This window comes from Macrobrachium rosenbergii, chromosome 41 (assembly GCF_040412425.1).
Source record: "Macrobrachium rosenbergii isolate ZJJX-2024 chromosome 41, ASM4041242v1, whole genome shotgun sequence".
Classification (NCBI taxonomy): Eukaryota; Metazoa; Arthropoda; class Malacostraca; order Decapoda; family Palaemonidae; genus Macrobrachium; species Macrobrachium rosenbergii.
This window is the reverse complement of record NC_089781.1, coordinates 54,020,468-54,047,810: the sequence shown is the minus strand read 5'-3', so window position 1 is coordinate 54,047,810 and position 27,343 is coordinate 54,020,468. Positions and strand designations below refer to the sequence as shown.

The 27,343-nt window shown below is 37.9% G+C and overlaps 1 protein-coding gene across 5 annotated transcripts in view; it reads right to left on the bottom strand.

The window, feature by feature from the left end:
* Positions 1-27,343, bottom strand: part of LOC136826864 (B-cell linker protein-like) — an 850,768-nt gene that overhangs the window by 91,600 nt on the left and 731,825 nt on the right. For all 5 annotated transcript variants that reach the window (XM_067084364.1, XM_067084365.1, XM_067084367.1 and 2 more), the window contains one exon: positions 3,975-4,005. In XM_067084364.1, the coding sequence (XP_066940465.1) occupies positions 3,975-4,005 (31 nt within the window). The remainder of the gene's footprint in view (positions 1-3,974; positions 4,006-27,343) is intronic.

Below are 27,343 nucleotides of genomic sequence, written 5' to 3'. Positions count from 1 at the left end.
GAATGAGGTACTGCGTGGACATCTTCAGGGAGGTAGTACTTCTCCTGTCTCACAGACCAGCAACCAGTGAGCTAATGCCTACTAACACACCATGCAACAGGCAAGAGCAGAGTAGCCTCATTGACTGCCTCACCTCTGGGGTGATACCCGCCAACTGCTTCAAGCATGAGAATGACGGGAACACTAAACCTATATATCCTCCTTATCAGGGGCTATGATCTGAAAGCCTTCTCCTCCTCCAGGCTTGCCACTTCCTCTTTCACACTCCAGGGAGTTGCAACATGGCTCTGCTCCCTCTCTGACTGTTGGAACGAAGTATGCCGCTCCACTGCTCTCTGGTCCTGGTATGCCTTCCCTGACTCAGGGTCTGCCATAAACCTGTTCCAATTTTGTTGCCTTTGGGTGTTCCTGCAGGAGGACCGGAGTTGGTGTCTGTGGGAGCCAGAGAGGAGAGAACCTGACCAGGGAGGCTCCTCAGCTCCAAATGGTGACTCTGAGCAGGGCACGGTGTAGTTGTATCAATCCCAGGAGTTCCACCTCCACCAAGAAGATTCCTACTCCTGCTGTCTCAACTCAGACATCCCAAGGGAGTTCTATCTCTCCTCTTCCCATGGTACCTCATCGAGTGACTCCTCCTCTTGTGGCTATTCTTGGACTTCCTTCTCCTGAAAGATGCTGACCTCCTGCAACGGTCCTTCCTGATGAAACTGCTGCCCACAGAGGGAGAACTGCTCAATGGTGAGGAAGAGAATGAGGAGGATAACTGCCTTGCCAAGCTCCTCTTACACAAAGTGGAGCACTTTGATGGTTGTGTGTTTTTACACGATGGCCTGTATGCGTAAATTAGTGAATTCCCATATTCTGTAAGTGTGCCACATGTTAGCTCCTTTGTTCTTGGTGATAGCCACCATGGAAGTGAAACCAGAGCTGTGATGGTGTTCAAGCAAGGAGAAGGCCTGCACTAAGTTTATGTCCCTTGTGGTAATAGACCCATATTTGGTATGCATTTCATGCAAGGGAAATGAATGTACAAGGGACTACATGAGTGTTGAGTGTGAAAGGTGGTACCCACTGCGAATCCTCTGTGAAAAGTGAAGGAGGAAACAGAAGAAAGGCATGTTGTCAAGAGAACCAATCTTGAGCCAACCTTCTCTCCCTCCCTCTACTCCTCTTTCTCCTGCTCCTCCATTGGTGGATCCAGCGATGGGGTGAAATCTTCCCCAGAGCCTTCCAAGAGGGATATCTCAAGCCTGTTGTTGGAAGTTGCTTGAGTAGCTGAAGGTTTGAGAAGGTGAGAGAGATCAACACAGCAGACCATGTAAGTGGCAGCAGCCTCCTCACTCAACCAGTCAGTGAAGAGTGGGATCTCAGGCACCCCATCTTCTCACCACAGCAGTGTGCGAGGACCAAGATGTGCACTACTCCAGTGCTAAGCACTACGCACTCCAGCTTTCCCCCTTCCAAGTATCTAAGGGTGTAGAAAGAGAGGGTGGGATCCAGCTCAGCAACGGGGCAGATAGGAGTGCTCCAGCTTTCCCCCTTCTGGAGTGCGTAGTGCTTAGCACTGGAGTAGTCCACATCTTGGTCCTCGCACACTGCTGTGGTGTGAAGATGGGGTGCCTGAGATCCCACTCTTCATTGACTGGTTGAGTGAGGAGGCTGCTGCCACTTACATGGTCTGCTGTGTTGATCTCTCTCACCTTCTCAAACCTTCAGCTACTCAAGCAACTTCCAACAACAGGCTTGAGATATCCCTCTTGGAAGGCTCTGGGAAGATTTCACCCCATCGCTGGATCCACCAATGGAGGAGCAGGAGAAAGAGGAGTAGAGGGAGGGAGAGAAGGTTGGCTCAAGATTGGTTCTCTTGACAACATGCCTTTCTTCTGTTTCCTCCTTCACTTTTCACAGAGGATTCGCAGTGGGTACCACCTTTCACACTCAACACTCATGTAGTCCCTTGTACATTCATTTCCCTTGCATGAAATGCACACCAAATATGGGTCTACTACCACAAGGGACATAAACTTAGTGCAGGCCTTCTCCTTGCTTGAACACCATCACAGCTCTGGTTTCACTTCCATGGTGGCTATCACAAAGAACAAAGGAGCTAACATGTGGCACACTTACAGTATATGGGAATTCACTAATTTACGCATACAGGCCATCGTGTAAAAACACACGACCATCAACAGCTTCACACAAGCAAACTGTGGTCAGCTGAGATTCACAACTGGATATAACACGAAGGAATCACATAAAGAATGCCAGTACAGCATATAGCACTAACACGATATGTACAAAAAAATGCAAATGCGGCTGGAAACACAATTGCATGGGCTGGCTTTGAGAGGTCTAGGCAGCATGCTCTGGATTACATGAGTTACTATTTTGTTTGTCAGTCAGTACACAGCTAATGCATGCAATGTGCCCTAGCTACTACATTTACAGAACTACTGAGAAGGACCTAGATCAGTGCAAAGCTGAAATGATGTAGCTGAGCAAAAAATAGACATAAAAGCATTGCACACAGTAGATAACCAGGTTTATAAAGCAATACTGAATGAGCCAAGGTATCCGCCATACTGTGCTTTAAGATCTAAATTTAGGGCTTCATCCAGCCAATCAAGGGATAAGAGGAACAAACAACTCCATCTGAACCATATTCTCTGCAGTAATATTAAAGAAAGGCTCCTCTCTGAGATGACACCGACCCAGTACAAAAACAAGAGGACACCTTGGATTTTGCAAATTAAAGAGCATACGAGTGAGTTAAACCTATATCTATGGAAAATTGAACAGATTAAAGTAAATCAGTTAATAGAAATAATAAAATGGGACAGAGAAAGCACGAAAAAGAGAAGTAAAGGAAAAATCAACACTGACACTTTAGATATATTGATGAAAATATAAAAGAATCTTTGTATGAAAACCCCGAAAAATCATTGCTGATTAGATATATGGACGACTGGAAACCAGATATTCGCACCTTAAAGGTAGGAAGATGGGGGTTTATGTAGTTAACTCCTTAGCTTCTGACGTTAGTGCTCTGTTTACCTACGGTGGTGGCCTCGCTCCTTATCCCCTTGTCCCATGCTAACCATCTTAGAGTATACAAATTTTACACATTTCTTTTAAAATTAATCAATGGATCGAATTTATACTATACATCCCTTGACTGACATTGACGAGGGCGAAATGTGTGAGGCCACTCACATAAATATACAGGTTTGTAAAATGAGTACAGTAATGATCTCAGATGCTAATGAGTTTACTACTCCTCCCTCCCATCTAACAGGTGTAAATATTTGGTTGCCAACCGTTAGTGTGCTCGTTTGCGCCGTTCTTCTGGTATATATGTGTGTGTATATATATATATATATATATATATATATATATATATATATATATATATATATATATATATATATATATATATATATATATATATATATATATATATATATATATATATATATATATATATATATATATATATATATATATATATTGCAAATTTCTACCACTATGTATCAGTCCTCTGAAAGATATCTTAGATATAAAGATGAAACCTGGTCAGGATGTACACCTGGTGTTCAGTTTCTCCCTACGATACAGCTACTAAAATATTTAAGTACATAAACACACAAGCACATATAACACACATACACACAAAACACACACACCACACATATATATATATATATATATATATATATATATATATATATATATATATATATATATATATATATATATATATATATATATATAGAGAGAGAGAGAGAGAGAGAGAGAGAGAGAGAGAGAGAGAGAGAGAGAGAGAGAAGAATAATCATGAATATGAAAAGTTTTGTGTTATTCTGGGAAAACTCTATAAATATTTTTATTTCTCATAAAGCAATTATTCATTCTGCTACTACAATTGCATACCAATGTCAAATACTCCCTTAATACCATAACAAGAGTAAACTTACCACAGGAAGTTGCACTATGACATTCAGTTTCCTGTAGAAAAAGAAAGAAAACAATCGTATGTAAATTATAAATGCAAATTCAATTAGAAACATCTAAATACGTGAGCTCATGCTAATATTTAAACAGTAGTTGAATGTTTTACCACTGCACTGTGTGTGATTCCTATGAAGAGTAGAGGTAATGGTTTGCAATTACCCCCTAAAGCATATACTGAAAGTTGAACAATTTTTGTTTTTTTTTATGAAATTCTTGTATTTTCCATACCATCCACCCACTGGAATCATAATCCCAATAGGTCATACAATTGCATCTTGACTTCAGCACAAACAAACCAGCATATGAGTATACATTAACAAAGAAATGAAAGTCAACAGTCTGAGCGATACACTATATGGAAATTGTATCTGTCCTCTTTCAGAATACACTCATGGAAACCTCGTCACATTTTGCCATATGGCATACGAACGTGTGCTATATGTTCTCCCTTAATCAATGAAAAACTCGGTATCTTTGAGGAAACCACATTTAGTGACATGTTTATGGAAACTTGTGGGTCACATACATTTAGGGACAACAAACATTAGTATGGCGGTAGAGACCAGCTCACTAAATGTATTGCATTACAGAACATTCCTTTACCTTAAACACCACTACAAGCCAAACTCTAAAGGCACAATGGCACAGTATGAAAATGTAGAACACAATCATGGACTGATAAATCACATGCACATGTTGTCAAATCACATGTGTTTCCTGAATATTCCTGAAAAAATAAAAACGAAATCAAGATCTTATGGGCCACCTCCACTACCATGCAAACCTGAGGATGTTGCATTTTGAATAAAACATCATTATTTGAGATTGTTAAATATATTGTGCAGCCATTTGGTTACGGGCATGTTTGTATGCCTCCATACATTTCAAACAAATTTACATCCTTTGTGTAATTTACCATTTAGGACTGCCAAGCAAATGTTCACACCCTTTCTTTACCACCCCCCACATTTTTAGTTACCCTGAACATGTGCCCAGTTATAACATATACTGAAAGAAAATTATATCTTGAATTGTTTAATGTTACAAAATTTGTTCGCTTTTTATTTCCACACGGAAAAATCAAGCCAGCATCGACTGTATTAAGCCAGATGGTCTTAGCTACAATGGAATATGTCCGAGGAATTAACAAGATTCCCTGCTCCAGTTTCATATAAAAATGATCACACTGATGGCGTGGAACCAAACTCAAAAAAAAAGAAGAAGAAGAAGGCAGGGAAGAGAGCGATGGAACAGAGGACTTCCTTGAGAACTGAGCTCCGGACCGTAAGTACATCTTGGGGACCTGAGGATTTTTGCCCCATTAGGTACAGCAGGTAGACTCCTGCATCTAAGAGAAACCCTGTAATGATGAGGGACATGAAACCCCATCATTGATTGTTTTATTATCAAAAGAAGGCTCTGAGATTTGCCCCGCTGTGTTTGTTTCCAAAGAATGAAGATTCCGTATTTGAAAGTGGAACCAGGGCCCATCGTTTGATGCAAACAACAGTGTTTTCCTCAGATGAAGATTAAATAATACTAAGTTTGCTAGTCTTTTGCATTCATCTTTAAAGGATCTCGAGACAGCCCACAGGAGCAAGACACTGCAGCACTCCAAAAAGAGAGGAAGACCCCTTGGTAGTCCCAAGGAGGACAGACGTCTTACAATGAACCAGCACCCAATAAGAACAAGGGTCGCAGTGTAACTATTCCATTTGTTATTTGTGTATTCCATATCTGTGAAACCATCCTCTTTCCTATCTGCAATTCAGAGTAATACTGTTTGTATTTCTTTGTATGTATTAAATAATGTATTTACTTAAACTTGTAAATTTTTGCTCATCACTTTTGTGTTTCTGTGATATAAGAGGTGATCATACCGTATGTATCTGTTATCAAGGAAAAAGATAAAGCTGCTGGATCGGGACAGCAGGGAGTAACTCAGCTGAACTAAATTCCATTGGGAGATGGTCTTCTTCCTCCTTCCCCATCTGTCAGGTCAAGTAATGTTTGGCATGTCTGGGGAGGATTCAGCAGCAGCAGCAGCAGCAGCAGGAGAGAAAGGCTTAGAAACAAATTCAACTGCAGCAACTGAGACACTTAGGGACGAATTCTGCTGCAGCAAGAGAGAAAAGCTTAGAAACAAACTCAGCAACAGAAACTGAGAAAAGCTTAGAAACGAATTTAGCTGCAGCAGCAGAGAAAGCCTTAGAATTAAATTCAGCTGCAGCTGGAGAGAAAGGCTTAAGAACAAATTCAGCTGTAGCAAGGCTTAGAAACAAATTTATCTACAGCATAAAAGAAAGACTTAGGAATAAATTCAGCAGCAGCAGAAGAAAAAAGGTTTAGAAACAAATTAAGCTGCAGCAGCAGAGAAAGGCCTAGAAACATATTCAGCTGCAGCAGGAGAGAAAGGCATAAAAAGACACTCAGCTGCACCAGCAGAGAAAGGTTTAGAAACAAATTCAGCTGCAGTAGGACAAAAGGGCTTGGAGACAAATTCAGTTTAACCACGAAAGCAAGGATTAGAAACAAATTTAGCTACAGCAGGAAAAAAAGACTTAGAAAAATTTCAGCTGCAGCATGAGAGAAAGGCTTAGACACGAATTCAGCAGCAGCATGAGAGAAAGCCTTTGAAAAAAATTCAGCTGCAGAAGCAGAGAAAGGCTTAGAAACAAATTCAGCCGAAGAAGAGAAAGTCCTAGAAACAAATTCAGCTGCAGCAGGAGAGAAAAGGCTTAGAAACAAATTCAGCTGCAGCTGGAGAGAAAGGCTTAGAGTAAATTCAGCTGTAGAAGGAGAGAAAGGCTTAGAAACGAATTCAGCTGCAGCAGCAGAGAGGCGCCTAAAAAGAAATTCACATGCAGCAGGAGAGAAAGGCCTAGAAACAAAGTCACCGGCAGAAGGATAGAAAAGACTTAGAAACGAATTCAGCTGCAGCATGAGAAAAAAGGCTTAGAAACAAATTCACCTACAACAGGAGAGAAAAGGCCTAGAAACAAATTCACCTGCAACACAAGAAAAAGGCTTAGAAACAAATTCAGCTGCAGTAGAAGAGAAAGGCTTAGAAACCAATTAATCTGCAGCAGCACAGATAGTTTTAGAAACAAATTCAACTGAAGTAGGAGAGAAAAGGCTTAGTAACAAATTCACTTGCAGCAGGAGAGAAAGGCTTAGAAAGTAATTCATAGCTGCAGCAGCATAGGAAGGCCTGGAAAGAAATTCAGCTGCAGCAAGAGAGAAAAGGATTAGAAACAAATCAGCTGCAGAAGGAGAGAAGAGGGTCAGAAACGAATTCAGCTGCAGCATGAGAGAAAACCTTAAAAACAAATTCAACTGCAGTAACAGGGAAATGCTTAGACACAAATTCAGCAGCAGCAGGAGAGAAAGGATTAGAAACAAATTCAGCTGCAGCAGCAGAGAAATGCTTAGAAACAAATTCAGCTGCAGCACGAGAGAAAGGCCTAGAAAGAAATTCTGCTGCAGCAGGAGGGAAAAGGGTTAGATACAAATTCAGCTGCAGCATGGAGACAAAGGCTTAGAATCAAATTCAACTGCAGCAGCATAGAAAGGCTTAGAACGAAATTCAGTTGCAACAGGAGAGGAAGTCTTGGACACAGAGTCAGCTGCAGTAGCAGAGAAAGACTTAGAAGCAAATTAAGCTGCAGCATGAGAGAAAGGCTTAGAAACAAATTCAGCAGCAATATCAGAGAAAGGCTTAGAAACAAATTCAGCTGCTGCAAAGCAGAGAAAGGCTTAGGAACAAATTCACCTGCAACAGGAGAGAAAGGCTTAGGAACAAATTCAGCTGTAGCAGCAGAGAAAGGCTTAGAAGTAAATAAAGCAGCAACAGGAAAGAAAGGCTAAGAAACAAATTCAGTTGCAGCAGGAGTTGAAAGGCTTATAGGCAAATTTAGCTGCAGCACCACAGAAAGGCTTAGAAACAAAATCAGCTGTAGCAGTAGAGAAAGGCTTGGAAACAAATTCAGCAGCAGCAGGAGAGAAAGGCTTAGTAACAAATTCAGCTGCTCCCGGAAAGAAAGGCCTAGAAACAAATTCTGTTGCAGCATCAGAGAAAGGCTTAGAAGTAAATAAAGCAGCAACAGGAAAGAAAGTCTTAGAAACGAATTCAGCAGCAGCAAGAGAGAAAGGCTAAGAAACAAATTCAACTGCAGCAGGAAAGAAAGGCCTAGAATCAAATTCAGTTGCAGCAAGAGAGAAAGGCTTAGAATCAAATTTAGTTGCAGCAGGAGAGAAATGCTTTAAAGCAAATTCAGCTGCAGCAGGAGACAAAGGCTTAGAAACGAATTCAGTTGCAGCAGGAGAGAAATGTTTAGTAGCAAATTCAGCAACAGCAGGAGAGAAAGGCTTAGAAACAAATTCAGCTGCAGCAGGAGAGAAAAGCTTAGAAACAAATTCAGTTGCAGCAGGGAGAAAGGCTTAGAAGCAAATTCAGCAGCAGGAGGACAGAAAGCATTAGAATCTAATTCAGCTGCAGCAGCATAGAAAAAAATTCAGCTGCAGAAGGAGAGAAGAGGCTTAGAAACGAATTCAGCTGCCGCAGCATAGAAAGACTTAGAAAGAAATTCAGTTACAGCAAGAGAAAAAGGCTTATTATTTTATTATCAAAACTGTTGAACCAGACCACTGAGCTGACTATCAGCTCTCATAGGGCTGGCCCGAAGGATTTGGATGAAATGCCAGGGCTAGGCCTTAGGCCTAGCACTGGGACCAAATAGGTCATTCAGTATGATGATGAATGAATGAAAATGAAATTATAAACTGCACAAACGCATACGCTCTCACACTGGAACACACTTACACAATAAGTACTTTTATACTCATGTTTCCATATATACTTACAAAAATGGTATAGTATATTAAAATTCAGAAAAAGTTAAGCAACATTTTAAAATTTATTTGTTTTAAAATTCTTTAGACACCATAAGGTATTTCGTATTTCTATTATTTACTTATTTTTATATTTTATTAATTAAATCATAGCCCCTCATGAACATTAAAATTACTGAAAATGTATGAGATTCTGACAAAATTTTCTTTATTGATCTAGTTCCAAAATTTGATAATCGCTGCAGGTTATATTTTGGACATTCACACATATACATGCAATCTGGGCATTCGGGAATGAACATGGACTGTTCATTAAGTATCCATGTGTCAAACGAGTATGGCCTATTTGAAGACGCGTCAGAATTATTTGTGTGTCTCTTTCTCTGATATGATGAACTCCATTTTCAAACACTGGACATTATCTGTTTCAATTTATTATTTTTAGGTTCTTCATTCCATATATTTTGCCATTTTTTATATATCTTAACAGTCACTGACAGGGATGTTTACATTAGCTCTTGTCAAGTGGACTGCTTCTTTAGCTGCTTTATCAGCTTCTTCATTTCCTTTAATCCCTACATGGGCAGGGATCCAACATATTTCTATATTTTTTCCATTATTATACAATTTATGGAGTGACAGCTTAATTGTTGTACAATATTATTTTTGGATTGTAACTTTGAATAGCTACTATAGCACTTCTGGAGTCGCTATAAATCACAAAATTATTAAATGAGGCTTCTTTAATTATTTTTATAGCTGATGCTATTGCACTTAACTCAGCTGTAAATACTGAAGCATTATCTGGTAGAGAGAACTGAAAAGATTTTGTCCTGGGACACTGCAGCATATTCCACTCCGTACTGTGACTTAGATCCGTCGGTGTATATTGCGTAATGTGGAACTTTTCGGATTATATGTTCTACTACATGTTGTCTATGGTGTTCTGGTGTATATGAAAAACTTTTTGATAAACATTTTAAGTGTGTACAAATTCTCATTTTACTCATTGTCCAAGGAGGAGGTGATTTTACTATTAAAGGTAATTGTATAAGTATATTCAGCCACTCAATCTTCTAGCTCTAATTGGGAAAGGAGGCGGAAGATTGATTATAAACACATCTCTTAATCCAAATAATTTTTTGGTTGGAGAATCATTTGTTTGAATTCTCAGAGCACTCTTCATTGTTACTACCTCTCTATGGAGAGAGAGAGAGAGAGAGAGAGAGAGAGAGAGAGGCAGTTCACCAAATTCAACTTGTAAAGATGACTTTGGTGATGATCTAAAGGCTCCTGAACATATTCTAAGGCCTTCATTATGCACTGGGTCTACCATTTTCAGTGTTGGGTCTGATGCCGAGCCAAATATTTCGCTTCCATAATCAATGACAGACAGCACTGTTGCTTTATACAGTACAGTAAGGGTACGTCTATCGGCTCCCAAAGTAGTGTTCGATAGTTTTTTTTATTAGATTTAATGCTCTTTTACATTCTGATTTCATGTATGTTGTGTGGGCTTTCCAGTTCAAGTGAGTATCAAATACTAATCCCAAAAATTTTGCTGTGCTGGCCAGTTGGTATGGAATGATTTCTGATTTTTAAATATATTTCTTCACCTTTTTTCCACTTTTTATTTTTATAAAACATTGCTACTGAGTCTTTTGTATGGATAATTTAAAGCCTACAGATAAGGCCCATTCATCTGTTTTTATTATAGTTTTATTAATGATTCGCTCTGCATGTTTTATGCGAGATGCTGAATAGCATATGGCAAAATCATCCATATACAAGTTACTTTTAATTCAAATGGGTAGGTTATTACTGATGTCATTTATTGCTAAAGTAAACAGTATGCCACTAAGGACGCTTCCTTGTGGAACACCATTTTCAAGTGGAAATGTACATGACAAAACATCATCAATTCTCACTTGAAAAGTGCGATTTGTCAGAAAGTTTTGGATAAACCTAGGCAAATGTCCATGGATGCTGTTTTTATGTAATGTTTTTAATATTGTTTATCTCCATGTAGTATCATATGCCTTTTTAAATGTAAAAAAAGACGGCTATAGTAATTTATCGTCATTCAAATCCTCTTCGTATGTGGTCTTCCAAGTTAGACAGAGAATCCAGTGTAGATCTGTTGCAATGTGACCCGAATTGAATGGGAGTCAAAATTTTATTTTCTCAAATGTGCCATGCTAGTCAAGCATTTAGCTTTTCTCTAGTAATTTGCATAAGCAGCTTGTTAAAGAAATTGGTCTGTAATTGTTTACATTACTGGGATCTTTTCCAGGTTTGGGGGTAGGAATAATTATAGCTTTACACCAGTCGTCAGGAAATAAATTTTGAAGCCATGAAAGTGATTATAAAACTCTAACAAGTATGACTGCCAAAGGTGCTAAGTGGCAGATCATTTCAAAACAAATACTATCACCTCCAGGGGCAGATTTATTGGTGTTCAAAAGAGCAAATTCCAACTCTTTCATATTAAATTTTCTATTATAATATATATCTTCTATGGTTTCAAAATTTATTGTTATTAATTCTATACTGTTTTTCTTTGTGCAGATGTGTACATCTAATTTTTTATCACTACTTACTTTTGCTAAGTTTTCTCCTATTTCATTACTAATTTCTTGTGGATCAAGTATTCTTTTTCCCATCTTTTAATATGGTATGTCCGGGTGGTTTAACACTGGTACCATTTATTTTTCTGAATTTTTCCCATATCTTTTATGGGAGTATTATTATAGAGATCTTTTTTTATCTTTAATTTCCAGTCCATCACGACCCTCCTCTGTTACTTCGGTAGCAGCATCCTTCTGCGTTCCTACTTGCATTAATATTTCAAATGAATTGGATAAAATATCCATCCCATTTGTACCTGTTTTTATTCTTTACCATTTTAGTTTTTATTTCTAAAGCATTTATTTCTTCTTGAGATTTACTTTTCTGTGCTCTGTTACTTCTATCTATATGCGTTTTTGTTTCATTATTGGCTCTTATCACTGAAGAATGTGTATGTTTCTTACACGGATCTTGAATTTCTCTCAATTTTAATTCCAACTTAGCCTCTTTTATAGACATCCCTGTTCTTTCTTGTACCATTTTCAATTCTGTATTATATATAGTACAAACATTCTTTTGACCTTGAGTGATGATCTTGCCCACAGTTTACACACTTTGTCTCACTACACTTCCACTTTGTGTTATGTTCATCAGAACTACAATAAGCACATATAGGTTCATTTCGACAGTTCTTCATGTGGCCATAATACGATTTTGATATTGTCGTGGTTTTGGAATGTAAGGTCTCAGTTCCATATTTTGGCCCAAAATTTTTATTTTTTGAGGTAGATCTTGACCTCCAAATTTTATTTTTGCAATTCTTAATATTTTGTTATTCTGTTTACCTGGTAATATATATACCTCATAATCTTGGACTTTGGGATATCTCATTTTAAGAGAGTTCAATAGCATATTCTTCTCGACTGGTTCGTTATTATTTTCAGGTAGTACAATAGTACCCTGAATGCTGTTCATAGTGTCATGTACTTTTATAATTACATTTACCTTATCAATACTTTTTATGGACAAATAGTCTTCGGATTGGTTTTTTGTTGTGGCTTCTATAAGCCATGTCCTTTCTTTTATTTGTCTGAATGATATTTTTGTTGTTGGATGTCTTTTTAATAAGTAATTTTCCAACTTTAAGGCTGAAATTTGTTGTTCTGTTTCCATGGTTAGAAACTTTGGCCAGCTTCCACTCCCAAAGAGGGAGTCAAAGTGAGTCACGGTTGGGTCATTTTGGTATTTACTCTTTGGGTGTTTTATACGGTATTAAAGTTTTATTACCACCCTGATTTTGATTATTTGGATTATCCAGAGAATTATCCATTTCCATACTAAAAGATTTACTCTGTACTGGAGCAGGGGTCGTCAACTGTGCCGAAACGGTAGCATTAGAGTGACCAATCATAAAGATTGGAGAGGAAAAAACAAACTGAAAACCTTAAAAAGATATCAATCTTTCATGGAGTTTATTCTTCCACCAATGGCTCAAGTGAGAACCGACTCTCAAATGTCTGCTCCCTACCCTACCCCACAGGGGATGGCAAAACATGATTAGAGTGTCCCAAGTGTAAGCCAAGCCTGCTTGCTAGGACTGAGAGTATTACAAGAATACAATCGTCCCCACCCTAATCATATCATGGGCAAAGCGGGTAGAATGCTGAGAGTCCTGTCCTCAGAACCAGACGCCCCTGGGCTCCGTAGTCCAGCCCTAAAGAATAGTTTCGCTCTTGAGCTATCAATTTGATATCTCTCAAGTCCAAACATATCGGGTAGTTGATGGTCCTACCACAGTTCCCACTATTTAGCTTCGGGTATAAACCCAATCCTAGCTATATCTTTTCCTGTTTGTCAGGTCTGATAAATTGTAGCAAAAGTGGAAAATCCACAAAAATTAATCCTAAGAAATAAATAATCATATATAAGACTCTTCGACTCAAACCCGGGAACAGATTCCTGGGGTTCAAGAGCCCCCTCAACACGTCAAGATGGTCCCAACTTGCGGGGGGGGGAAGGCGGGGGGAGGCTTAAGAGCAAATTCGGCAGCAGCAGCAGCAGGAGAGAAAGGCTTAGAAACAAATTCAGTTGCAGAAGGAGAAAATAGGCTTAGAAACAAATTCAGCTGCAGGAGAGAATAGGCTTAGAAACAAATTCAGCTTCAGGAGAGAATAGGCTTAGAAACAAATTCAGCTGCAGGAGAGAATAGGCTTAGAAACAAATTCAGCTGCAGGAGAGAATAGGATTAGAAACAAATTCAGCTGCAGAAGGAGAGAATAGGATTAGAAACGAATTCAGCCGCAGAAGAAGACAAAGCCTTAGAAAACAAATTCAGCTGCAGCAGGAGAGAAAGGTTTAGAAACAAATTCAGCTGCAGCAGCATAGAAAGGCTTAGAAAGAAATTCAGTTGCAGCAGGAGACAGATTTAAAAGCAAATTCTGCTGCTGCAAGAGAGAAAGGCTTAGAAACGAATTCAGTTCAGCAGGAGAGAAAGGCTTAGAAACGAATTCAGTTCAGCAGGAGAGAAAGGCTTAGAAGCTAACTCATCAGCAGCATAAAAGAAAGGCTTTGAAACAAATTCAGCAGCAGCAGAAGAGAAAGGCTTTGAAACCAATTCAGTTGCAGCAGAAGAGAAAGGCTTTGAAACAAATTCAGTTGCAGCAGAAGAGAAAGACTTAGAAGCAAATTCAGCAGCAGCAGCAGGAGAATGGCTTAGAAACAAATTCAGTTGCCCCAGAGGAGAAAGACTTAGAAATAAACTCAGCAGCAGCTGGAGTGAAAGGCTTAGAATTCATTGCAGCAGGAGAGAAAGGTTTACAGACAAATTCAGTTGCAGAAGTAGAGAAAGGCTTAGAAGCAAATTCAGCCGCAGCCAGAGAGAAAGGCTTAGAAGCAAATTCAGCAGCAGCTGGAGATAATGGTTTAGAATTCACTGAAGCAGGAGAGAAAGGCTCAGAATTCATTGCAGCAGGAGAGAAAGACTTAGAAACAAATTCAGCTGCAGCAGGAGAGAAAGGCTTAAAAGAAAATTCAGCCACAGCAAGAGAGAAAGCCTTAGAATTCTTTGCAGCAGGAGAGAAAGGCTTAGAAGCAAATTCAGCTGCAGCTGGAGAGAATGGCTTAGAAACAAATTCAGCTGCTGCAGCAGAGAAAGGCTTAGAAGCAAAATCAGCCGCAGCAGGAGAGAAAGGCTTAGAATTCATTGCAGCAGGAGAGAAAGGCTTAGAAACAAATACAGCTGCCGCAGCAGAGAAAGGCTTAGAAGCAAACTCAGCTGCAGCAGGAGAGAAAGGCTTAGAATTCATTGCAGCAGGAGAGAAAGACTTAGAATTCATTGCAGCAGGAGAGAGGGCTTAGAATTCATTGTAGCAGGAGAGAAAGGCTTAGAAACAAATTCAGCTGCAGCAGGAGAGAAAGGCTTAGAAGCAAATTAAGTCGCAGCAGGAGAGAAAGGCTTAGAATTCATTGCAGTAGGAGAGAAAGGCTTAGAATTCATTGCAGCAGGAGAGAAAGGCTTAGAAACAAATTCAGCTGCAGCAGGAGAGAAAGGCTTAGAAGCAAACTCAGCCACAGCAGGAGAGAAAGGCTTAAAATTCATTTTGGCAGGAGAGAAAGGCTTAGAATTCATTGCAGCAGGAGAGAAAGACTTAGAAGAAAATTCAGCAGCAGCAGGAGAATGGCTTAGAAACAAATTCAGCTACCGCAGCAGAGAAAGGCTTAGAAGCAAACTCAGCCGCATCAGGAGATAAAGGCTTAGAATTCATTGCAGCAGGAGAGAAAGGCTTAAAATTCATTGCAGCAGGAGGGAAAGGCTTAGATTTCATTGCAGCAGGAAAGAAAGGCTTAGAAACAAATTCAACTCCCACAGCAGAGAAAAGCTTAGAAGCAAACTCAGCCACAGCGGGAGAGAAAGGCTTAGAATTCATTGCAGCAGGCGAGAAAGGTTTAGAATTCATTGCAGCAGGAGGGAAAGGCGTAGAAGCAAATTCAGCTGCAGCAGGAGAGAAAAGCTTAGAATTCATTGCAGCAGGAGAGAAAGCTTAGAAACAAATTCAGCTGCAGCAGGAGAGAAAGGCTTAGAAGCAAACCCAGCTGCAGCAGGAGAGAAAGGCTTAAAAGCAAATTTAGCCGCAGCAGGAGAGAAAGGCTTAGAAACAAATTCACCTGCAACAGGAAAGCAAGGCAGAAAAAAATTTAGCTGTATCAGGAGAGAAAGGCTTAGAAACAAATTTAGTTGCAACAGGAGAGAAAGGCTTAGAATCAAATTCAGCTGCCGCAGAAGAAACCGGGTTAAGAGTTTGTTTCTGTATATTCCCAGGGAGGTAGAAAAGTCGAAAATAAATCTTCATTTCTTACATTCTGAATAGTTTCTGAAGAATTTAGGCACCTGTTGATTCAGGGCTTTTATCATCCCCATCAGTTAAGCACAACCTATATATACATATACAAAATATGTTTGCAATTTCCAGAAAATCCTGTTTAAAATAGTATGAAGGGCAAACTTTCAATGCACATCTTTACAGCAGGACACTCACACACAATGCTCTTTTGAACATAGTATTTCCGTATACTTTGACACTTTAATTTCGTTTGAAGAATTAGCTAGGCTTACTTTTAAATTTCTTAACAATGTCCCACAGTTATGTAGCCAGGAAACGTTTTGAACGAGATGACTTTCTTGTTTCCACCTAATTCCTTCTGAATAAACGTAAGGAAGGCATCTATTTACAACTTCTTGTTCTGAAAATTCGCATAGGTCTTTGTTGAATACCATCCCATTTTTTTTTTGGGGGGGGATAAATTTTGAATAATGTGGAAATGTCCACACTGCATCAAGTACTTTATGGCATCAGATCTTGGAAATGGCAGTCACAGAAGTTGCGTACTAAGAGGGAATAAAGGTTATAAAGTATAAAAGAGACAGAAGTAACAATGAAGGAAAAAGAACGCATTAAAGAGATCTTTAAATTCAAACAGAGGGACTCTCTTTCTCTTTACCCCCTGCAGAGAAAAAAATCTCTACTTATTACGTCTAAGAGAAATGAGAGTTGCATTGCATTTTTGAGAACAAAGTAAGCGAAGAGTTAAATGACGTGTATGAAGTGCTATTCATGTTGAAAAATACAGTTCCCTATCACTAAGCTTGTCCGTGAATACCGCGTAAAGAAGCAATGAACAAGTAGTTGTTCCATGATTTTTAGGTTCAAAAGCATTTGCAATAACTTAAGATAATGTCGGGGTTACTTTGGTGAACATCAAATGTTCTTGTATTTTGGCTTTAGATGAAGTATGTAAAATATTATGGAAGTACTGGTAACTGTCATAAAAAAATCAGCAGAAAAACCAAATGAAGTAATACTAAAAGCTCTATTAAGCAGCATTCCATCAGTAGGGGACCCATTTGAAAATGTAGTGGCTGGTCTAATAGGCGCTTTACTGAGAAGAAAAAGGGATAAGAGTATCTACTAACAATTACTGACATATTGCTCCATTATCCAAAAGTTATCCTAGCATGGAACGGAAAAGCTAAAACAGCAATGGTTTGTTAACTAACAAATTTTCCAAATTTGGTAAGGCAAAGACTATTCAGAGCAACAAGGGTACAAACTCGACGGCTAAGTATTTTTAAAGTTAATAGGAAGTCTTACGGATTCAGCTTATTCATTTGACTCGGCATCACCAAGGAAACTTGTAAAATATCGAAAATTTTCCTCAGACTCTCTAATCAGTTTCAAGAAATTTATTTCCGGAGAACAAAAAATGATGGGTAGACAATTTATGGGAAGAAATTTCTTCCTGCAATTTTCCCATCCTGGTTGGCACTGAGCTAGCGTTCGGCCATACAACTCAAAACCCGCAGATAAAAGTAAAATCATTTATATCGAATATCTGCTAGGAATTAACTCTTGAGGAGCACTTGCACACTTACATGAGAGATGGAGAATGAGTCTTAGGTTGAGACGAAAGCTATATATGAAATGAGGGCAAAAATCCATAAACTACAAGTGGGAGGTAAGGTCTTTATGACAAGCCAAAAGGGAAGAGGATCTGCACATTTCATTTTTAAAGGACCTAACGAGAGGAGGTTCGAACTGGGAAAGCATAAGCAAAGAAGTTGCATATTAAGACGACTGGCTGATATATGATTGGACAAAATTGGAAATTCCTAAGAATTGTTATATATTTCCTGCAACTACTATGAGATTCAGAGCCTTTGTCTCGTTGTTTTTTCGGAATAACTTTTTTTGTGTGCATTTGACAAAGATATTACTTACCCATAGTATACTTTACATCCCTACCTAATTTTCGGCAGCATTCTTTATTACGTATATTAGAAAAAAGTATATTCATAAGAGTAAAATAAAGCAGCCGAAGCCAGTGGCGGAACACTCTAATGTGTGGGTTCAAAGTTATACGTGACGTCGTAAACATATGACGTCCCGACTCCTCCCACAAGGTGATGATGACAAACAGCTGTCTCTGAAATTCTGAATGAATATTCGTACCTTGTCAAGGCTTCAAGAACGGCGGCTATGATAAGTTACTGTCCCCGTGGTTGCAGGACAGCTTTTGTGATTCGACTTGCACAATTGTTTAAAAGTGAGGAGGCCCGTGGCAAACCCTACCTAAGTTTGAACAGGTAAATGAATAATTGGGCACTTTTTTTGGGTAAGGAGTACACCCGGACATCCAAGGCTACCAAGTTTTCGTCATTTGTTGACTTCCATAAGGTGCAGAAAGATAATTATATGTTCTATAAAGCAATAGTTTTTGATTTCTTAGTAAAATATAACTTGTGGAACAACATTAAAACTTGCTTTGCCAAGAAAAAAATGTCATGGGTTATAATACATCACTGAATGACCTCTATAGGTCCCAGTGCTTGAGCTTAGCCCGAAACACCATAATCCACCCATTGACTATAAGGTCAAGTTTCCTCATATGTAATTATGTTACATAAATACAGTAAAGGATCCATGTAAGGGCATGTCATTTCATATGATCGCTCCTGTCCTCTTAGTGACAGAGTACAACAATGGCTGAATTGTAACACTATAATGAAAGTTGTTTTCATATTCCACACAATATTACCGGCATGGTAGTTCGAGTGTTGGTGGGCTTTTAAATACTAAGATTGCTTGCACACTAAAAAGTATAAGTATACCAAGGACTTCAATTTGCTCACTTGAACGATTCTTAATTGAAAGTAATGAATTGGCAGATCATCCAATTACAACCTACAATAAACAACTGTTTGTCTCTAAGATTAGACGAAGTCATTCTGGACTCATAAAACTTGATAATAATAAGCGAATGAAAATATTAACAGTAATTAGCTGCTCGTACATTATGCAGGAAAAGTCAAGTGACCATTTACTTTTCCCCTTTTTCGGACACCAAGAGTACAATAAAGTGAATCCACCCAATTGCAAAGGTACAGTAACAAGCATTATCGTCTTTCCAACGAAAAATAGCCTATAGAAGATGGGTTACAGGACTTTTGCTGTATACTGTACTATAGGATATATATATATATATATATATATATATATATATATATATATATATATATATATATATATATATATATATATATATATATATATACGAGTATAATCTAGCCTCTGGGGGCAAGCCAGCCGGTCCCTAGCCCGGGTAAACAGAGAGGGTTAGCGACAGGAAGGGCATCCGACTGTAAAAACCCAACGCCAGAACCATAGTTAGTCGAATCCAGATCCAGAGAGAATGCCAGGGCGTACCCAGATTAAGCGACGCGCAGGGGCCTCACCTGACCCCTCCGATAAATAGGCAAGGGCTACCGCAGTGTGGGCGATTGTGGCTAAAGAAGCAAGTCCATATGATAAGAATTGGGACATTAAATGTGGGTAGTATGACAGGAAAGAGTAGAGAGGTGGCGGAGATGATGAATACGAGGAGAGTTGACATCTTGTGTGTGCAAGAAACAAGGTGGAGAGGGAACAAGGCAAAGGAAATAGGAGGAGGATGTAAGCTCCTGTACAGTGGAGCAGACGAGAATGGTAGAAGTGGAGTAGGCATCATTGTAAACAGTGAACTGAAGGAAAAAAAGTGGTAGAAGTCAAAAGAAGTGGTAGTCGGATAATGAAGGTCAAATTAATGTTATCAGAAGAAGTAGTAAATGTGATAAGTGCTTGTGCCCCACAAGCTGGATGTGATGAGGAAGAGAAGTCAATGTTTTGGCGGGAGTTGGATGAAATATTAACATCAATCTCAGAGGAAGAGAGAGTTGTATTGGGTGGAGACTTGAATGGACATATAGGTACAGATAGAAGAGTGATTTCAAGAATCCATGGAGGACTAGGAATGGGGGAGAGGAACGAAGAAGGCGAAGGCATTATAGACTTCGCAGTGGCATTTGATATGGCACTAATTAATACATTCTTTATGAAGAAAGATTATGTGACATATAGAAGTGGTGGAAGAGAGAGTCAAATTGATTTTCTGCTCTGTAGGAGACAACATCTTAAGGAAGTAAAGGATTGTAAAGTGATATATGGAGAGAATGTTGGCCAACAACATAAGCTGGTGGTTGCGGACCTTTCAATTCGAAAAGGGACAAAGGGAAAGAGGAAAAGTAACCCTAAGATCAAATGGTGGGAGCTAGAGAAGGCAGAAAATGTGGAGTTGAGATCTAGGTTTAAGGAGAATGTTCTGAGAGAAATAAAGTTGGAAGATGATGTAAATGATTGGTGGGAGTTTAACAGCAATGTGATCCTAAGGCATGGGGAGAAATTTTAGGCAAAACATCAGGCAAAGGTCACCAAAAAAGATAAAAGAAAGTTGGTGGCGGAATAAAGACACACAAGACAAGATCAAGAAAAAGAAAAAGAATCCCAAAGAAGTATGGTAAACACAAAACAGAAGAAAACGAGCAAATATCAAAAGAAGCAAAAGAAAGTTGCAAAACAACAAGTTGGCAGAGCCAAGGCTGCTGCTTTCAATGATTTGTATGAGAATGTTGACACACCGGAGGGCCAGAGAAACATCCACAGGATAGCCAAAGCTAGAGACAAAGCAACAAAAGACACACAGAGCAAATAGTAAACGTAGGCAAATTTCAGGAGGATATGACAAATGCAAAGTAGAATGTGCTAAGTACTCAATCTAGTTAGTGAAAAATAAAATCAAGAAAATATGTTTGACTATTTGGACAGACAGGCTGATGGTAAAGACAATACCATCAACTGAAACTGCCTACGGAAGTGATATGATACATTACATGTACTAAGATCTGTATACCTACAGACATAAATCATGGTATGACAATGGAAATAGAATCTAAAAGACCATGTAAATCTGAGAAACAAGTTTGAGGAAAAAATATCAAGTCAGCTGGCAGGACAGAGTTGAGTGATACCTCAGGGAAAATCACACAAATTCCATATACAGATGAGATAATGATGAAAGTGAGATGGAGATTGCTTGGGTATATCCTTCGCATAATCCCTGAAAGAATAGTGCATGATAGAAACAGCTGAGATTCTGCAGACACCAGAAAAGACGGAAGAGCCAGACCTACTTGGATGTAAACTATGTGAAAAGAGGCTGAACATGAGCAGAGATTTGTAGAAGATACAGCTCAAGAAAGACATGAGTGGCAGAATTTCACAGAGGCCCTTTGCATTATGCAGCATTGGTGGTAATAGTGATGATAGCTCCAATCCTCCTAAAGTTTTTGAAGGTCCGTTTGCCAAAAATTTGAATACTTAAGCCATTAGCAACTATCTGTTATTTAGTTTGCACCTTAGCTTTCACATCAACCTTGATACTTGTAATAGTCTTTTATTTATTTATTTTTTTGACTACTAATGATGAGGCCCTGGCTTTAAAATTTAAGCGTTATTATTGGATTTTTAACTAACACATTGCAACAAGTAGTTGTTGATGAGCACTATATTAACTTAAAAAATTTCACTAATTTCACTAATTTCTAGTGTTCTTGGTTCACATTTGTTAAATTATCTATGTAGATGATATGGTTTGGCCTTAAATACAAGCTTTCTGCTTTGCAGATAGTGATACTCTTTTTGCATCTACTGAATATAGACCAGTGGTTGCTGAATTTCCTAACACAGATTTAGCTCAAATTAGTGCATGCTGCAAATTATGAGGGGTAAAGTTAAACCCTTAAAACATTCCATGTACGAGTGTTAGCAGGTCTTGGGCATCGATTGATCTCCCCACCTGGCTCTTTTCATTGGCAGTGTTCATTTAACTAAATGCAAATTATTTTAAATTCTACGTGTACTTACTGATTGCAAATTCACTTTTGAAGTATGTATCCAGTCTAACTTTTCTTCAATTGTAAAAATTCGGTATACTGAGAGAGTCTTCCCAGAGGTTTGGAACCTCGTCTGTTCTGAGGAAATGCTTTTCCTTTTATTTTTCCGTTTACAATAGTTTCTCTGTTTGGTCTTCAGCAGCTGACTTACATCTTAAATTGTTAGCTAATTTACGTTCTATCATATTTCATATCCTAATCTTGGCATTAATATCCGACATCGTCGTTCAAGTACTATTTTCATACAAGCAAATAATTCATTCTAACAGTCTTCCATTTTCTTCTGTAAGGTTCAGTACCCCACAGTCTTCTGTAAGTTGCATTCCTGATGTGACCTAACTGTGGAATTATGTTCTTAATCCTGTAGTTGAATCGTTGGAACTTCAGAAGCTGAAACTTGTTGCAAATGTTTTTTGCTGAGTAGGCTAATATAAGTATCAATAGTTTCGTTGTTATTTGTCTTAATCACTTTAATGTGTTATTTACCTTAGATTTTTTTTTTTTTTTTTTTGTAATTTCTCTTCCAGAGATTATACTTTCAATTGCCTTATTTGTGCTGAGCTGCTTTAACTTTGGCGGCACTTAGTAGCCTACGCTTGTTGCATTTTCTACTTTTCCAACTAAAGCTCAGCTTGGCTTTTAATAATAATAATAATAATAATAATAATAATAATAATAATAATAATAATAATAATAATAATAATAATATCGCAGCAAAACCGTTTTTACAACCCTAGTACAGGTACTCTTGGCTTAAAGAAATTTCCTTTAATTATTTCCTTTAATATATCCTCTTGTAAGCTGGTATTAAATGAGGGCACAGGCACAGCTTGCCAAACTGTTACTATCATGATTAGATAGTTATGCTGCAATACATTTTATAAATCAATAATTGTGGAAAGGAAAAAGGAAAAGTCAAAAAGTTCTTATTATAGAGATCTTTTTCCATAAATATGACTTCTCTTAAGAAAATATACTATATATATATATATATATATATATATATATATATATATATATATATATATATATATATATATATATATATATATATATATATATATATATATATATATATATATATATATATATATATATATATATATATATATATATATATCAAGACTGAAACAACATATAAACAACATATCCTTATGGACTGCATGATGAATCACTTTAACTTATTTTAGGTGTTATGTGAGATATATATATATATATATATATATATATATATATATATATATATATATATATATATATATATATAATCATGAGGCTACAAGTGTACAAGTGTCAGTTAATATCAAATTCACACTACCTCAGGAATATCCCCAATGGGAATTATCATCGAAGGATAATTTATAAGTGATTAGTGGATTGGTACTGCCGGATCTCGATCCTCGACACAGATACTTATCCAGCGACTCTATTCGATGGTCTACCCACTGAGGCAGTACCAAACCATTTATCACTTATAAATTCCCCTTCGTTGATAGTTCCCCATCGGGGATATTCCCGAGGTAGCGTGAATTTGATATTAAGCGACATTTGTAGCTTCATGATTGTATATAAATCACGGTGTGATAAAAAAATTCATATATATATATATATATATATATATATATATATATATATATATATATATATATATGTGTGTATATATATATATATATATATATATATATATATATATATAATATATATATATATATATCACACATAACCACAGGTGAAAAATAAGAAACAGGGTGTAGGTCCTGACCGGTTTCGACTTTATTTCCAAGCCATTGACGAAATAAATATACTTATCTATGTGTGTGTATATATATACACACATACAGGCGCGGACTAGAAGTACTTGGGGCCCGAGGTTACTTCAGGTCAGGGGCCTTTTTAACAGACACGTACACCTTTATCATATTTTGTTTTAGTACATGTTTCGATATGAACAGTAGTAGTTAGTGTGATGTTTCGGCAGGTTCTACGTTTAATTTATATTGAAACGATTGATCTATTATGCTGTATCATACTGTATTAAAAAAGAGGTAATTCCATTACAAAGTTGAGAAACAGAAAAACAATGAAAATATTTGATTGAACAATTCATATATTTGATTGAATAATTTACATATGAGACGAGTATTGCCGATGTCGTAGGTAAGTAGTTACAGAAAATCGATGGCATCACTTACATTTTATAAACTCTGGTCTCATGTTTCTATGAAAATACTAATATTTATTGTATATATTTCCATTATAAATTCAACATGAAAAAATACTATTATTTGATTGTTGCTATTGTATTTTCCTTAAATACAAACAAATAAAATTGTGAACAGTAAGAAAATAGAAGTAAACTTTCCAGGTGCAAGTTAATGCCTACTTAAGGAACTTCACTTTCCTAGCTTTCTGGTTTGCAAAATCTCTCACTACATCTTGAAAGTTTAACTCTCGCAAAATACTGGTTTCTATGTACATGAGTGACATCATGTTTAGACGCTGTTCCTTCATTTTTGATCGTTTTTCATTCTTTATCAGTCTAAGCTTCGAAAAGCTACGCTCTCCACTACAGTTTGACACCATGAGACACAGATACAAGCGGTATGCTATTTCAACATTCGGAAAGACTTCTTTCAACTCATGTTGCAAGAGCATTCGATATATAATCAATTCAGCGCTACACTCTTGGTTTTCTTTTCTGCTACGGAAATCACTGATATTTGCTGCAGCAAAGGATGCAAAGTGAACCATTTCATCACTGAAGCTGGTCTCAATGTCAGAAGGATAATGAGTAACTAACAAATCACAGTGATGTTTAAGTGAATTCCTGTCCATTGTCATCACTTTAGACAAGAAACCAAATTTTGAGCTGACATCCTCATAAGCTGAAGCTCGACATACTAGTGCAGTATTCAACTGATCAATAATTCTTAGAAAGACCTCTACTCGAAATTTCTCCTTTCCGGATATTTCTGTTTCTTCACCTGAGCTCTCATCAAACTGTTTCTTCCGCTTCCGTTTCCTGCGGGTGTCCGCCTCATAAGTGTTAGTTTCACTAAGCTCTTTTCCTTGTTCTTCAAAATCATCAAATTCTGAGCGTAATGAAGAAACAAAATCCTGTAGAGAATTCAGGAGACTAGCTGCATTATTCAGGTCAAGCGTGGCACACTGAAGTGCTTTGCTTGTGTTGTTAAATTTTTGCAGAACAGTGTCCCACAGCATTATGAGGATGCCAGGCTCAACGGCGTCAACCCTGTCGCTGCACCCAATAGACATGAATTGAACGCGTACACAGGCCAGGGTTGCCAAGTCTCGTGAATGTACTATTGCCAGTTATTTTATTGATTTATTTTTTAATCATCGCCTCATCCGGGGGCCCCTCAGTACCCGGGGCCTGAGGCTGCAGCCTCATTAGCCTCAATGTAAATCCGCACCTGCACACATATTGCTAACAGGACTCATTCAAACTGGATGGTATCTAGTGGAGATATTTATTCAGAAAAAGTTACAAGCTTTCTAGGACAAACAGTTCTCATTATCAAGTATCCGTAGGTACCGGAGATATTTATTCGGAAAAAGTTACAAGCTTTCTAGGACAAACAGTCCTCATTATCAAGTATCCTATATTGAGGACTGTTTGTCCTAGAAAGCTTGTAACTTTTTCTGGATAAATATCTCCACTAGATACCATCCACTTTGAATGAGGTCCTGTTAGTAATTCTACTAATGCACAGAACAGTTGTGTATGTGATAAATTTAATATACACACACACACATGTATATATATATATATATATATATATATATATATATATATATATATATATATATATATATATATATATAATATATGAATGAATTTTATCACATCACAGTGATTCATATACAAGCATTAAGCTACAAACGTCCTTTAATATCCATATATTTTTGGGTAACATATTTTCATATATATTACCCGAAGGAGAATTTTTTTTAGCTGACAATACGTTCGTCGTCTCGTGGGCTCGAACCACAAAACACAAGAACTCAGGACTACAGTGACTGGCATTAAACCACACGACCAACAAGTGAGGTGATACCGACTCCCACCTACAAACCACTGTCGAATTCAAGTATTTGTAATTAGAATCAATATCAACCCACCTCTGTCATGTTAACCATGTACTGTGTTTGTCGCACGCAGCCATATTATGAATGAATTTTATCATATCACCGTGACTCATATACAAGAATTAAGCTACAAATGTCTTTTAATATCCAATTCGCTCTACCTCGGAAATAATATTTCATGTGTTACCCGAAGATGAATTTTTTTTAGTTTATAATAAGTTTGTCGTCTCGTAGGCTCAAACCGCAAAAGACAAGAACTCAGGACTACAGTGACGTGCATTAAACCACACGGCCAACTAGTGAGGTATAAGTTGATACCGACTCCCACCTACAAATCACTGTCGAACTCAGGCATTTGTAATTAGAATTGATATCAACCCACCTCTGCCATGTTAACCATGTTATTATTATTATGATTAAAAAAGTTTAACCAGACCACTGAACTGACTATCAGCTCTCATAGGGATGGCCTTATTAACCACAGGCAGCCATATTATGAATGAATTTTATCACATCACCATGTTTCATATACAAGCATTAAGCTACAAGCGTCCTTAAATACCCAATTCGTTCTACCTCGGAAATATGAGATGTACTGAATCAGAAGTCAAATAAATGGAGGGGAATGCGACTCACCATGACTTCGGTCGGGTTTGACTTATTTTGACTCTTTTGTTGTAGTGATTCAGTTGGTGGACGTTGATTGCACTATGTTATATTTTATTTGGTTATTTTGGGCTAACAATTCTGGGATACAGATATTCCCATTTCATTCCTATTTTGATTCCAGATTATTTGCCATGTTAAACTACAAAATAAATTATATTTTTGTAGACATGATTTGCTGTTCCTCCTTAGTTCAGTTAGTGACTTGAATATGATGAGAGAGAGAGAGAGAGAGAGAGAGAGAGAGAGAGAGAGAGAGAGAGAGAGAGAGAGAGAGAGAGAGGAGATGAGAGATTAGCTCATGCTGGCCAATGCTACCATGAGTTCTTTTGAGATATAAGTTTATTACGTCATTGACCTTATAACAGATGTGGTAAGAGGTTCTGACTTTATCTGACCTTGTATAATAGTGGTGGCAGCTGACCTTTTGACCTTTGTCAGCTTCTGTAGGGGCCATAATAGGGCATGTTCCAAGAATCTTTGAGAAGTTGGAGTGGTAGCAGTGCTGACGACCTAGGCTTTTTCCGTTCGGCTAAGGGAGTCATATGATTCATGGTCAGTTGGTAATGGCCTGTGCTGGTGTAAGTGTGTTTGTGAGCGGCGGAGCGTATTTCTTTTGCAGACTGAGGGATTTTTCCAGGTATTTTTGCAGCACAGAGGGTTTTGAAGACGAAGGGGGATATTCTTACGTGAGTGTTCTTTTTATGTTGGCAGTAGTGAGGGCTTAGTAGGGAATAAGCCGGTTCAAGGGCGAGCAAGTTTTTTTTTTCTGATGACGTTGCAAGTGACACAGAGTTGCTGTGCTTAGTGATGTAC